The sequence below is a fragment of the Bombus fervidus genome, chromosome 16 (genome assembly GCF_041682495.2).
Source record: "Bombus fervidus isolate BK054 chromosome 16, iyBomFerv1, whole genome shotgun sequence".
Lineage (NCBI taxonomy): Eukaryota > Metazoa > Arthropoda > Insecta > Hymenoptera > Apidae > Bombus > Bombus fervidus.
This window is the reverse complement of record NC_091532.1, coordinates 4,692,862-4,708,122: the sequence shown is the minus strand read 5'-3', so window position 1 is coordinate 4,708,122 and position 15,261 is coordinate 4,692,862. Positions and strand designations below refer to the sequence as shown.

The 15,261-nt window shown below is 36.2% G+C and overlaps 3 protein-coding genes and 1 long non-coding RNA gene across 7 annotated transcripts; 1 reads left to right on the top strand and 3 right to left on the bottom strand.

Annotated features, from left to right (window-relative positions):
• Positions 1 to 426: 426 nt before the first annotated feature.
• Positions 427 to 1,604, bottom strand: Fibroin1 (silk fibroin 1). Its single transcript, XM_072018850.1, has one exon. The coding sequence runs from the start codon at positions 1,566 to 1,568 to the stop codon at positions 585 to 587; it is 984 nt and encodes a 327-aa protein (XP_071874951.1). The 5' UTR covers positions 1,569 to 1,604; the 3' UTR covers positions 427 to 584.
• A 1,110-nt stretch (positions 1,605 to 2,714) lies between these two features.
• Positions 2,715 to 4,682, bottom strand: LOC139995396 (uncharacterized). The gene has a single exon (XM_072018826.1). It carries the CDS (start codon positions 4,543 to 4,545, stop codon positions 2,818 to 2,820), a length of 1,728 nt encoding a protein of 575 aa, XP_071874927.1. The 5' UTR covers positions 4,546 to 4,682; the 3' UTR covers positions 2,715 to 2,817.
• A 1,400-nt stretch (positions 4,683 to 6,082) lies between these two features.
• Positions 6,083 to 8,471, top strand: LOC139995417 (uncharacterized). Its single transcript, XR_011801972.1, has 2 exons — positions 6,083 to 7,362; positions 7,432 to 8,471. It is a non-coding gene; the product is annotated as an uncharacterized lncRNA (long non-coding RNA).
• On the bottom strand, positions 7,973 to 15,165 carry Ppp1r15 (Protein phosphatase 1 regulatory subunit 15). 4 transcript variants are annotated; one of them, XM_072018822.1, is made up of 5 exons: positions 14,575 to 15,165; positions 13,887 to 13,950; positions 12,235 to 13,810; positions 11,910 to 12,144; positions 7,973 to 8,346 (listed from the first exon to the last, which is right to left on the bottom strand). In XM_072018822.1, the coding sequence occupies exons 2-4, from the start codon at positions 13,889 to 13,891 to the stop codon at positions 11,935 to 11,937; spliced, it is 1,791 nt and encodes a 596-aa protein (XP_071874923.1). In that variant the 5' UTR covers positions 13,892 to 13,950; positions 14,575 to 15,165; the 3' UTR covers positions 7,973 to 8,346; positions 11,910 to 11,934. The 4 variants fall into 4 exon arrangements, with proteins under 4 accessions (XP_071874923.1, XP_071874925.1, XP_071874924.1 ...); XM_072018824.1 differs by lacking the exon at positions 7,973 to 8,346 and having other exon boundaries at positions 10,130 to 12,144; positions 12,235 to 13,807; XM_072018823.1 differs by lacking the exons at positions 7,973 to 8,346; positions 14,575 to 15,165 and adding an exon at positions 14,480 to 14,545 and having other exon boundaries at positions 10,130 to 12,144.
• Positions 15,166 to 15,261: the final 96 nt, after the last annotated feature.

Below are 15,261 nucleotides of genomic sequence, written 5' to 3'. Positions count from 1 at the left end.
TATATATCTTGTTTTCTGTATCGATCCTGTATTTTACTTACAGTACCTAATTTACTTTCCAAAAAAATTATTTTAAAACGATCTTTAAAATGTAAATTTAAAATTATATTTAAAATGACGATCATTCATGACAACTGTTCCAATATTACATCTTATTTATTCGAGGCAAATCAGCTCCACTCTAGTCAGTCGAGAAAAGGTTTATAAAAATATAAAATAAAAGGCGAAGAGCTTCCTATTACTGGCAATAGTTTCTTTATTCAAATACGCCGGACATAGTTGCAATCAGGATAGAGTACAACTTTAATTAAATTAAATTAAATTCCAAAGTACGAAACTAAATGAATTTATGTATCCATCTTAATTTCCCATTCCGCTAGAAAAGAGCAAAGAAGGCAACTCAAGGAATAACACCATAGGCCTACGTATATGCTAAACCAATTTATTTTCATCATTACAATCTCTGTCTGACTATAGGCAACATTGACACGTGAATTTCCTCCGGAAACATCGAATGCATCCTACATTGACCAAACATTATTCTCGAACGAAACGCGTTCCCTGGTACTGCATCCAGTCATCCCTTAAATTGACCATGTTTCGCTGCTCGTTTCTATCGCCACATCACTCTCTGAGCTTGCGATCGCGGTATTCTCTTCTTTCAACGCCAGCTTTGGTTCCGGAAGTTTCGCTGGCTCGATGGGAATCGCCAAGATCTCTTTGGCCACATTGATGTTAGCTCCGATAACAGCCGTTTCTGTGTTTCTGGAGCTAGCTGCGGCAGCAGCGCGTGCCTTGGCCGACGTGGAAGCGGCGAGTTCCCTGCTCTTCTTGTCGAGTTCGCTGATCAGTAGAGCGACTTCGCTCTTAGCTTCGGCTTCGGCGGCGCTCCTTGCGCTGCTCGTGGCGGCTTCCTTCGCGGAGTTTAACGCGGCTGCAGCGGCTCTGGCAGCTGCTTTGGCAGCGGCTGCCTTGGCGATGGCTTCTTCCGCTAGTTTCTCAGCTTTCAGGGCTACCTCGGCGGCGGCGCTGGCTGCTGCTGCTGCGCTGGCAGCGGCGGCCGCCTTGAGTTTGGCTTCTTCGGAAGCCAGAGCTTGACTCTTGGCCGTCTTTTCGGCGAGCTTCGCCTGCACGGCAGCCGCTGACATCGCGGATGCGGAGGCTTTTGCGGACGCTGCAGCCTCTTTGGCAGCGGAACTGGCCCATTCAGCAGTGGATTCTGCCTGCAACTCGGCTTTGGCCGTAGCTGCCGCTGACTCCTCGGCCGATTTTGCTCTGGCGGCAGCTTTGGACTGCAAAGATGCCGACTCTTGGGCTAGACTGGCCGACTGGTCGGCGGAAGCGCGTGCAGCGGTCGCGGCAGCCGCTGAGGCATCTGCCTGAAGTGCGGCATCCTTCTGCGAGGCCTGGGCTACCTGACCGGCACGAAGTCCGGATCTAGCGGTCACAGCGGTGGATGCGGTGGCCGACGCGCTACCCTGCACGATCTCGAGCAGGGGTGAGCTCGAGGTGGCGGATGCGAACCCCCAAAGATAGAGGCACGTTACGAGCAGTGCTGGAATCTTCATGTTCGACGACGCTTCGCGGATTGATACCGGGTGTGCAAGGATGGACGGATTTATAGCGCCGCGGACAATTGTGAAAATAATGGCTCGCCTGTCTGACTAAGCGAGATTAAAAATATTGTTTCAGGTTGTGCTCTGGAATTGGTTTTCGAGATGTTTTGCTTTCAAGTTTGGAGGTGTTTGATTAAGCGGCGTTATCAGTAGAGAACAGAGAACGGAAGTGTCGAACGATCGACGAATTTAGGTAACTAAATTTTGACGACCTTCAAATGACGATTTTCGTGGTATCTTTATTCTTCGGTATCAAGGTCACTTGTTTTCGTAGTTTTCTTATCTTTATATTGTTTCTGGTTAAGGAAATATTTAGGGGAATGAAGAATTATGTTTTAATTTTGAAACATTTAAAACCGGTATTGCTTTTTTGGACTATTTTATGTATTTTTTGATTTACTGATACAGGTGATGAATAATGAAAAGTTATGTTATTTGAGATGTACCAGATGTACGAGTCGTGGTAAAAATAAAATTTAAGTATCAAGATAGAATTAAATATATATAAAAATCGTAATCAAGGATAGAAGAGATACGTAGATATTTTAATAATACTAATTCTTTTGCACGTTAAGTGATTATTTTAACGTGTTACGTTGGAGAATGACGTTCTTGCATTTATTTACTTCGTGTGTTTATTCTAATAAATTATATAACAATTCGTCAAACCAGCGTATAAAGTTCATATATTACACGTTACATCAATACCCAATTGTAAAATTTTTGTTCAAACGCAAAGTATGATTTAATACAGAGAAAGTATGCTATTCGAGACATAGGTAATTCTTTATTCCATACAGGCAATTGAGCTTAAGAAATCTACGTATGTTACAAGAAATCTGTATGTTAAATTTTATTTCATATTTTCGTACAAAAAAACACACATATAGGTCAGCAAGTAAAATAGACTACCGCATCGTCATAGTAACACGCTTTATTGACAAAATTAAAAAATCACAAAACATACATCAAAATATATACAATAATTCCGCTCTTTATGCTTCTATCCGTAATACATGGACTTCCATATAAATTCTACAAAAGAGAGGACGAAATCAAAGGAATTTAAAGGAAAGAAAGGGAATAAAAGACAAGATCTACATTGCTACAACGTTATATTTATAACTTTTCATATTCTTCCTCTAAAGAAATCAAAACATCATCGCTCTCCTTTACATCTATCCCAACTCTTTGCTACTTCTTATGTCTCTGTTATCTCTTCCTTCTTCCCATCTTCGGTGGCTGCATCCCACAATGCTACCGCCTGTTGCTCGTTAAGCTTGGTAGCGGACGAACCCAATCCTATTACAATTCCGTCCCTTACACCTTGAAGCGCACTCGCTTGAGCCGCGGATGCAGCTTCAAGAGCAGCACTTTTAACATCTGCTCTCGCCATGGCAGCCATCTCCTCCTTGGCCGCTGCACACACTTGCAACAACGCGGTTTCCGCTCTAGAGACCGCAGTTGTTTGGGCGTCAGCCAGTTTGGTAGCAGCATTCAGATTATTCGCCTGTGAACTTGCCAATTGATTAGAAGCAACAGCTGCAGCGGCAGCCGCGGTGGCAGCCGCTTCCACGGAAGCTTTCGCCTTCGCGATCGCTTTGTCGCGTATTTCAGCTCTGTATTTCGCATAGTCCAGGGTAGCACCTTCGGCGATAGCTGCCTGTACGACTTTACGAGCTATGGCGTAAGCTTCCGTTTGCAAAGAAGCCGCAACTCTCGAAGAAACTATAGCCTGTTCGAGGGCGGCACTCAGAGCGCTGGTCGCGGCTCTAGCGTTGGCGGAAGCGACTGCCTGGATAACGGTGGCCTTCTGAGCCGACAAAGCCTTCAGGGCGGCGTTCGTTCGAGACATAGCCGCGATCCTGATCGATTTAGCAGCTTTTCTAGCAGCCACGCTCGCGGCTATAGAAGCTTGCACCGAGGCCTTCGCCGCTTCTTTCAGTTCTTCCGTGATTACGATTTCCTCTTCGACGTTGGTATGAGCACGCGTGTCGAGGATGGAAATGAGTTTAGTCTGCAGTATGGAACGAGCTTGTTGCTCTGCCTTCGCCTGCGCCTGTGCCTGTGCAGCTTCTTCGGTACTGGCCTTAGCTATTGCTCGAGCGGAAGCCAAAGCCTTGGATTCCGACACGGCCAATGCTTCTGCTTGTGCTCGAGCCTCTGCTTCTGCCTGAGCTTTAGCTTGCGCTTGTTTCAGGGCATTCAATTGAAACTTCAACAACTTTCGAGCTTCCGCTGCCTCCGCCTCGGCCTTCACTCGTGCCTCCGCTTCCAACTTGACCCTAGCTTCCGCCTTCGACTTTTCTTCTTTAAGAAGCTCAATTTGCTCGCTGGAGGAACTCTGCGACTCATTGCCCACGCTGCTCCAGCTCCAGGTCTTAATCGGCCCTTTCTTCACGTACGTCTTAACAATTCGGTTCTGTTCGTCGTTGTTCGATTCCTTCTCGATGCTTTCCCAATTGGATTCGACTTTAGAACTCGATTCCTCGCTGATCTCAGCTTCGATAGATTTCTCCTTGGAAAGCGATCCATCGGCGATCAGAACTTCGCTGGAAGATTCACTTCTTAATTTTGACGACGCTTTCTCTTCACCGATGTCGAGTTTCTCATTCAACGCCGGCAAAAGCGCTGCCGATGACGCCGCGTTTTTCGACGATGTTCGCGCGGACGAAGAGGAGAAACTCGACGCGAATGTCTCGCTGCTCGATGACGACTTTGCCTCGACTCGTTCCCCTGTCTTTCCATCGCTCTCGTGCGAAAAACCGTCCAACGTAGTCGGCAGTATGTACTCCACGTTCTCTACTTGGCCATCATTTTCCTGATTCTGTGCTTCGACACTGCTCGCGAGTACGATTTCTCGGTTTATCAACGTCCAGATGACGAAACAGGCGACGAATATCTTCATCGTCGATGGAGCGACCTGCATTGATGGACATTTTCACGATTCGTCAATTATATACCGTGGTGAACAGTTGTGAAAACAATGCCGGTAGTTGGATGACGTATTGGAGGTACCATGCTGATTGGAAAAATAGTATCTTCCATCGGAATTTTTAATTTCACATAAAACACGTCGATCCTTTCTTTTTCTTTTTTTTTTTTTTTTTTTACTGTAGGACCACTTTCTTTCCAAGGATTCTACTTTGAACGTTCGATAATGATAATATTTTCATAGCTTTTTTTAATATTCATAATTTTCGTGTTCTATGAATTATCGAAGGATTCTTACATCGTAAGGGAAACTTCGGACCTTCGTATTAGCTTTTAGAATTTCTTTTAGCTTTCTTTTTACGAAGGTCCCCGAAGAATGATAGGAGCTAAGAGATTTTATTGACCCGTCAGCGAGACTGAGCAGCAGTTCGTCGCTTGAAGAGTTCTGCAGCGGAAACCTGTACGTGTTTTATCATATACTGTCCCGAAGTCTCTCACTTCCTTAAATAAAGCTCCGTGTAATAACAATGTGTGCAGACGTGTGCAGTCTCTCGCCCCACTACCATAAATCTTTAGTGTCGCCTTCTTTTAACACCCACACGTTGTATTTTCTTTCTTGTCGTATAAATGTGTCGTATAAATTTCTCGACGAAGACGTCGAATAAATAAAAATTTCGAAAAAGAGAATGACGTCAACGATTTCTTCTCGTAGCTGATAACGGAAGCTTCTGGAAGAACTGAGAAAGATCCACGGAATTGCATTAACACCATCGTTATGAAAATCACACTCGAAGCACGCGGGAGAAACAAAGTGATCTCTCTGTTCAAAGTGATCTTCATATTTATCAGAAATTGAGGAAAAAGAGCCGTAACACTTTCAATCGCGTCACTTATATAGATCTACGTCGTTTATCTTCGCTTTGGGAGTGGGAGTTCTCCTCTTCGATTTATTGAAATATTTATCAATAGACTACGAATTTCTATGCGTTTTATGGAAAAATTTGGAAAAATTTAGAGATGCGAAGATGCATATAGAATACGCATAATACGCAAAAGTATATAAAATACCCAAAGTAGGTGTACTGTTTGTAATACTTAAAACGGATAAAACAATTTCTTACCCATGTTGCAGTTTTTTAGTCATATTCGCAAAAAATATAAGTTTGCATAAGTATCTACATATCTCTGTTTATCGCGTCAGCGACGATTCGTCAAATAAGAATTTTCGATAGATATTTGCATTTGAAGACAATTACATGCTAGACGTAGTACATGTACTCACATTTCAGTGAAAATTTCCATTCGTTTTTTTAGTCTATGATTAAGTAATAATATGTAACATTTTTTTCGTAAAGAAAAAACACATCGGCTGCTTGGATCGCTATAGTCATCCGTCGTGGTGCGAAACATTGTCGTAAATCCGGAATGTCAGGTTCAACTCGTGTTGCAACCGGTTATCTGCTGCGAGGTTTAGTAACATCGACAATGCGCTCTCAAGTATTCCAGAGAAGGTGGCTGTTGTCGAAGGTTGAGCTAAAGAATCGAACCAGATCGTATTGTTGATTACGATTTATTAAGTGGACCCCGATAACGCCTGCGGTCGCTATTGTAACATTATATCGCGAGGAAAACAAGACGACTTGCTTTACGATCCTAAGTAGTTTCGAAATCGCTCTAATTCAAATATTGCGGTAATCGTAGCAGTAGCGTATACAACGATATATAATAGAATTCGTATAAGAATTTCTATGGAAACGAGATGTCCTGTTATTATGCCATTTCGAAACTAAGGGGAAAACTGGATTTTTATAATTTCCTTTGATATTACGCTACGAGGAGCACATAAAAGTGCTTTCGTGCCGGATATACGGATGATGTAATTGTTTTAGAGTTCCGTAACCGGATATCGTTGCATCGTAACACATATGTGAATAACGTTCCGATCTAGTTAAATTATACCAGTGCATATATGCACACAAATGTACAAACACCTGTCAAATCTCTCATTTCATCGTTAATGTGCTTACACATATTCGCTTAAGTGTACGGTGCACTATCTAAGATATAGTACACATGACTAAATGTCTCGTCGGTGAAAGGGAACTTCGGTTTGTCGGATTTATAACGCATAAAATTCTAGGATTTATACGAACTTTTTGCTCCACTCGGCATTATTCATACATAACGAACCGTTTAGTTTTATACGGATATTTTTAACAATCGGAAACAGCAGAAGGATATCAAAGACTTTTTTTATATTTTTACTTACGAGATACCGTATTTTTCCAAGCCTTTCATTTATTAGTAAAAAGACTTATTAAGTCACCAACAACTTATTAAAAAGAAATAACGAGTAAACGAGAAGGTTTAACGTTTTCTAAAGTTTCTAAAGTTTTCTAAATTTCTATCATTTTTTAGATATTTAGATGAGACTTCGCGATGGTCGATGACCGTTGTCGACCGGAAATTGAGCTGAATCAGGATTAAGCGCAGATCTTCGCGTGCTATGTGCATTCTTTAAATTTCCTAGAAATGCATAAAAATTCATAATCTGTATATTAGTATGTCAGGAGTGAGGATCATTTGATCGAGGATAAGCAGCGATCGACACTCTCATTGGCGATGGATGATCCGCTTCGTATATTAAACGGCCATAACTTATTACAGAGCACGAAGATCTAGAAAACTGGGACAACCGCTGTACATTATCTGGCCAAACGAGAAGCCTTCTAAAATTTTCTCGTACCGCACGGAACCTAACGTAGATATGCGTCATACGCGGTCTCCCGTCCTCGTCGTCGATCGTGAAAAGGTGAAAGCAGATAGCGCGGAATAATCCTCCAATACTCACGACTATTTTCGTTTCTTCTCTTTCCATTAGAGACGAAAGGTTTGCACTCTGCAGACGAGAAGACGCCGCGTGAAATCGTAAGTCACGATAATCCGCATTTAGCAATGCACGTTAGAAGTGACGTGTGTTGGTTTTAAATGTGTACCGTACATTCTGATAAGAAACGAACGTGTCGTTGTTAGAACGAAGCAAAGATAACGGAAAAAGAATTAAAGAAGAAGGGAAATACTAAGGAGATATTTGAAAGAATGAAAAGGAGATTATGAAATATATCGAACGATATACGAAGGGAAAGAGAAACGCTAAATTGTGTAACAAATTGTTTTTATTAGGATATAAAGAGTATCCTTACGTTATTGATATGATTTACTATTTTCGTAGATGCGTAAGAAGCATAATATCGTACCTGAGAATTCATTTAACTGACTAGTATAATATGTACTTCTCCTTGTCCAATATTTTAAATAATTACTCACTATTTCTTTATTTAAGAATTGTCATGTTTACTAATTCATTTTTCGCGATACGCAATTGAAGTTTACTATCGTTAGACAGAAATATTGCATCAACCGAGGAAACTTCCCTTGAACTTTATTAGTATGATTATCTGTTATTGGCCACATTAATTGCGTTGGCAATTAATTGCAATCACTGATAATTCTGTAAAATTTAATAATTTCGTGGCATAAAGCCAAGAAGCGGACACCGGATAATTTCGTATTTTTGCAATCGAACGACTCATCATTTGACCAAGGGCCGACGTTTGTCAACGTTGTGTCAACAACACATCGCGTTCTACATCGCATCGAGAAACTATAGTGTTGCAATGGTCCGTGGTGTAGCCCTCTCTATTGCGCCAGCCATCCAGTTAAAATCGTGCCCATCCTCTTCCGGTTCACCTTCTCTCCTCGGTGCTCTTTTCACTGCAGATGTTTGACACGTTTCCTGGACAATGATGAATATACTGTTGCGAGTCGTTGTCATCGTATTTGTCGTCATTTTGCTTGATTTTGTAAATTATGTATCTACTAATAAAATTGCAGAGATCGTAATCTCTTGCTTCAATTAAATCTTAATTTCTATAAGAAATTTTTTATACAGATTTGATTCACACATATTGAGCGAATTCTATTACACTTCTCTGCTATTCATTTCTTGAGAAATTCCCTTTACATTTATTTCCTAAGGAATTTCTCTTTCTCTGAAACTTTCTGAGAAACTTTGTATAGAATTAATCCTAGTGGAAATGTGTTGAAAAATATATTTGAGATTTCAGGGAAACGTCCTGAACAAATGAAATGCCGACTAGAATACCCACGATATAACACGGGTATATTCCGTTATCTCATGTTTTCATTCATTCTGCAGGCGTTAAATCATTTAACCACTTCGAGCAACACATTACGCTTCTACTCCTTAATAGGTTTCTTCATTATATCACGCGCGCTATACCTTATGAACAAAGAAAGCGCAGCAAAAGATCAAAATTTCTAATGCTGTAGTTGTAATTCAATTCCATGGAGTCATAATTCATTAAACGGCGCACGAAACGGAACCCTGGTAAGGAAACGAACTTCCAGGAACATAACTATACTGGGACTCGCGGTAATTAAATGTAATTCCATATCTTTCGAGCGTATCCTTCTTATCCAATCGCGAGAAATCTATCGCAAATAAAAAGTGCACCTGCACAGATTACGATAAAATACATAATTTTCTGTGGAATAGAACGAACAACAACGTAACTTTCCCACGAGATATTTTTCTGTTCTTCAATGTCAGAAAGATATAACAGCTGAAGGATGAAACTATTCCACTCTTATTATTTCTACTGCCAAGGCTGCGCCTTTGATGATACGTATCACTTTACTTGGAATGACCATTAGTATTTCTAATTTTTTAACGTTAATAATTAATTTATACATCATTAGTAATTCACTTTCACATTCATTTGTGAATCATTGGTTTAAACACAACATTTGATTTCTTAAAAAAAAAAAGAAAAAAGAAAGAAAAGGAAATAGTTTAGTAAAAAAGTAAATATTGTCTAATTAAAAAAACTGTAATGAACCATCTGTACATTAGCCATAAAAGTATCGGTATTGTTAGAAATATCCATCGTGTCCGTTCCATCGGAACCCAACGCTGCAGTGTCGAAACGACGTTGTTCTTCAAAATGAATTCGTAGGACAATCCGTAGGCAATTAAGAAGCGGGATCCGTAACTGCAACGTTAATTTTCTGACCACCAATCAAGCACTCCATAGTCATGTAACTTGCCCTTGGCATAATTCGGATTGTATTATTACATTCATTGTTAGAGTCTGAGAAACTTCTCAAGTTACTCATGACAGCGGCTCTAATAATGTGTCGGAACCATTGTCAGTCCTCCCTCATTGGCATATGCAATTAATAACATCATGTTAGTGACAATAAGAAGTGCATCTAAATCCAAACCAGCAAACGTATATACATATTTGGTATCTGACCAAAATTAAATGATAAAATCTCATACCAAAGCGTTTGTTGTTCTGTTACATGAGCCAGATTTTATTTTGGTAAGGTCTAGCCTTCTTTAATGGTGTTTGATGGAAAATTACGTTAATCAGAATCGTGAAATGTTAATTGAAGTCTTGCTCCTGTTAGTGGGTATCATGTATACAGTGAAAGTTACTTTTATTAAACAGGTGCCGAAAATTTCTTCAGGCCAAACATCTCATAAGCCATAGTAAAAGAGATTAATGCGTTTATTCAATCTAATATATACATATATTTATATACTAAATACATACGTAATATTACTCTGATTTCCAAAGTGAAAATACTATTTTAATTTCCCTCGCTAAAAGTTAAACATAGGCGACTACGTACGTGAAGATCGAGTCTCCTTTTTTTGTAATATTACATATTACAACTTAAAATAATTTCTAAACTAATGGAAAGAAGTTGTTAAATAGGTGTAAGTAAAAGATTATTATAAAGTAGATTATAATTTAATTATACAGATTTCTCGTATAGCGTCACACATATCACTGACTTTTGTTATGTACAAGCAGAATTTTCTTTGTCCTAGTCCAAATTAAATTTAACAGAAACTAAACTTATAAATTAACGTTTCTTCAAAAACATTAAAAACAAATTTATGTTCATTCGATTGAATTATGAACAAAATATACATTATTTATGCAAATATATACTTGAATATAAGTTGAATATTTATTTATTAAATATTTTCATTAATGTCTTCTATACATATTTAATATAATTACGATCAAAAATAAAATCTTTAGATACAAATAATATGATATTAGATAATGATTAAAACTGAAATAAAATTTATCTTATAGCATCTTGATCTGATTGTGAATTTCATTTCCTAACTTATTGTAGCTTTGCCTTGTTATAATTTTTTTCTAATTCCAATATTCGCGATACAATAGTTACCCATAAGAAATATTCAGATTTTTAAATAAAATTATCATAAGAAATCTTTCTAATAAAAAGATGAAAGATAAATAATGCATATTAATAAATAAGGCAGATGTGCGTAAGCCGCGTATTTGAAAACGAAATTGAGTGGATATTTTTCATTTACATTTACTAATTTTTTATTATTTAAACTAGTAGAAAAGAGTAATTATATCAAGCATTTTATATTTATACTTAATATTTACTATCCACTTGAAATAGATTTAATTATATCGTACAGAATTAAATCTCTATTACACGTGTAACAAAATTGTCACGATTACGTGTAATTTTATGTGACTTAATCTCGTATTTAAAAAATGTACATATTTTATAATTACATTATTGAAAATGTTATGAAAAAGTCTCGACTTTATTACAAAATAGTTGCACAGATGAAGAAATGATGTATATTAAATATAAGAAACATGAATAACTAGTAACTTCCGATAATTTATTTTTCTGTCATATAACAAAAAAGGATATCTATTTATATACTTAATAACTAACGTATGATTCAATTTCATATTTCATAGATTAGATAAATAAGATGAAATAATTTAACCAAGAATATATATTTATGCATTATTTACATATATATAGTCTGTTACCTTATGCTATTTATTAACAGTTATTTGAGAAATATTAATAGAAAAATGCTTATATAACTTAAGTTTCTCAAATTATATTAAATGATCCAATATGAAATTTCCATGTTTAGTAGGACATAAAATTTAGCACTTGTTGACATGTTTACATATGCAACAGACTAACCAAAAATAAGAATTTACAGCTTATAGATTTATAAATTTGTAGTGAAAACAAGTATGCAGAGTATACCAATCAATATAGATAATAACAGAGGACAAAATTTATTTCCATCACTAATGGATATATTGCAATTTAACATAGACATTGTACATTAGTAACTCACAGCCTATTTTGTCATCCTAGAAGACTTATTATACATATTTTCTTTTTCTTTAATACATCATCTCTTCTTCTATCTTATATGACATTAATTTTGAATGATACAGTTACCTTGAAGGAACGATGAATATCAACTTTATTCAGTAAATGTAAATCGCTCATGCCAAATATGAGTTCTGTGCTGTACTGTTAATATTGGACTAAGAATACGTTCTATAGAATTTATTCGGCCTCTAAATCGGTCTCTATCTCTCCCCATTTGTTCCCATGGACCTTTTCGAGCTGCACGATACGCATAGTCCCAATGCACCATTATATGAATTACTGGATTCAAATTAAATTTTACCTATAATAAAAATGTTACAATAAAAGGTTTAATAAACGGTAATTCACAAAATTGTAATAGAAAAAGTTTAAGTTGTAAACGATTAATTACTTTTTGATTTGGAGATACAGATATTTCATCTTTGAATGATTTTTCATCTTCGTTTGTTTGATCTACATCGCTCTCTTCACTGTCTTCACTATATTCAAGATCACTTTTGCAAGTTACTTCGGAACCAGTCTCAAATACTATGCAGTAACTATCTTCTGAGTCAATAGAACTTTCTGATATTAAACGTGGTCGAAATGTATTCTTTTGCAAATCGCATCTGTTTTCAATAAAATCGTGATCAAAGGTATCTGTTTGTTTCGGACATTCGAGTATACTTCTCATTTTTGCAGAAAATCTAGATATACCACAATTAATGTTTCTGCGTGTTTTTTGTTTCTGAATTTTGGGCTCTACATCGGCAAACGTATATGTCAGAGGACTCACTGTCTCTTCTATAATATATTGTACATCATCTACTGTAGCTTCACCTAAATATAAATTTCCTGATTCTTCTGTTTCCTGAATTTCTGTTATATTATACTCTTCAAGTTCTTGCCAGCATTTAAAATCGTTTTCTATATCTACTGTAATATCATGTTTAGTGCGTTCCTTTCTGTGTCTCGTTTGGCTGACTCCAGAACGCCTAAGCTGCGACTTTGCTCGTCCCCGTCCTCGACCTTTTGCCACCATATTAAGTTTCCTCCGTTGCCTCGGTGAGAATGATCGTTTTGGGCCCAAGTCTGATTCAACAAGGTCTGTTTTACAAAATCTATCTGTTACACTGCTAATAACTTTTTGCAACATATTTGTGAACAAATTAGGGACTGCAGCTTGTTGAACTATCTGTGTACTTAATGCATTTGTACTAGATGTTGAACAAGAGTTTTCCTTATTTATAATAATCTTATTATCCACACTGTTACTAATACAATTAAAATATTGTTTTTTATCGGACATATCCTTACTGTATGTATCTTCAAAATTATAACAATTTTCCATAGCACTCATTTCCTTCGTGTTTATATCAGAACAAATGTATTCAAACAATTCCTCCTCACATGTTTTGTTCGAATTTTCAAGTGATATTAAATAATTGCAATTATTTGTATTACATCTAACATCTTTATGAATGACTGATACCTTTTCATCAGATCTCTCTGCATCTTTGTTCTTGCTATCAATATATTCATAGCTAAATTTTAAATTATCTTTTGTATTTTTATTAAAAATTTTGCATATGTATGATTTCTTTTCATCAAATACATCATTATGAATACTCTCGACAACATCTAAAGATTCTTCGATCTCGCCATTGGAGATGTACATATTATCGGTATTTAATGGTTCTCTTTTACCTGTCAGATTCTCAAAAAAGTCGTGTGAAATTTCATTGTTTACAACTGTTACAGACAACGGATAATTAATACTTGCTATGAATGAAGCAGGAACTTTAGAAAATTGTCCCCAAAGTACATTCAAAGCGTTGAGGACACTGTGAAACATGTTTTCTTTTTTTGGGCTTTGCATGTTTGTGTGTCCATTCAATGTATCGTTCATCGAATACATTTTTTCCATTGTTGTATCTGCAGGTAAACTCTGCATAGAACACATGCTTAACGATGAAGCAAAATTTCTGCTAAAAAAAACATTGAATTTAAAAAACAAACTCAGATTTTTTAAATATTATATAATATACATTTAATTATACATACATCATTCAACACAATGGTACTTTTCGACAACCTCTTCCTGTTCTCATAAATTTTCTTTGTTTAGCTGCAAAATCAAATTTAGCATTTTAGAAATATTGATTAAAAATGGTTTGCTAACTATAAAAGCAATAATTTTATAGTTATCTTTCATAGTTACCAAACCATTTTTAAACAGTGTTTCTAAAATGCTAAAAGCTGATAATTATTAATAAATAAATTTAAACTTGATTATAACATGACAAAATGACAATATGTCAAATTTTGCAAATTAGCAAATGTTTTCTAAAACTTTATAAGAAAACATTCGATAATCATGATCGTTAGATTTTTAATAAATTATGTATATTAATTTGCAATGTAAAAAGGAATTCATATTTTATAATACATGTAATTTTATCATTTCGATACTCAATATTTAATTAATTGACAAAAGTGTCATATTCCATTTTTGCATTTTTAAAAACACGCTTGAAATCAATATATATAACATTTATAATCACGATACGGACATCGTGAATTTATCGCGCACACTCCAAATATTAATTAAGATAATAGATTATTAAATAACGGCATATCCAAATTTGAAGAATTACTCAGATTACTTCCGTATGCATAACGGCATCATTATAATTTTAATATTAAACATGATAATACAATTCTACAAGATATTTTTTTTCACTCAACATACAACAAAGATAGCCTCCACAATTGCAACAACCACAATCACGTAGGATATTTTGTTCGCAATATGACAACTGATTCTTTCCTGTACCACACTTTCTATGCTTTAACAATGGGTTTTCGATAAACTTCGTTACTTCAAATACAATATTTCGCTTTAATTCTTCAATAATTCCGGAGGGTTCCATTGTAAAATGACGCATTATTATAACACACATTTTAACTATACTTCTAAGCGGCCATTTTCAACTGGTTACTGCATGGGTCATTTATAACTTATTTATCGCAGGGGCGCTGCCTGTCACAACGATTCACATTTAGACTATCAATTCACGAAAGATAAAAGTCTATAAGTAAATCCAATTCTGCAAGATATGTCCTTGATAACATCTGATATTGGAAAATAACATATGCATTTTATTTATATTTTATTTATTATTGATTACACTTAAATATTCAAAAATATAGACAAACCATACTATGTAATCATTCATTTCAAACAAATATACTGATTCATCATAATAAACTGATTCATCATACTTTGATGCAATCTCTGACTTTTCGCAGAAAATTATAGTTGGTTTCGTACTTGATGCAAACTAGGAAATATATGTGCTCACCTTATGTAAACAATTGTAATATAATAAAATGTAAAAAAATTCCGAAAATACGTTTGGATTAGTTCTTATTTGAA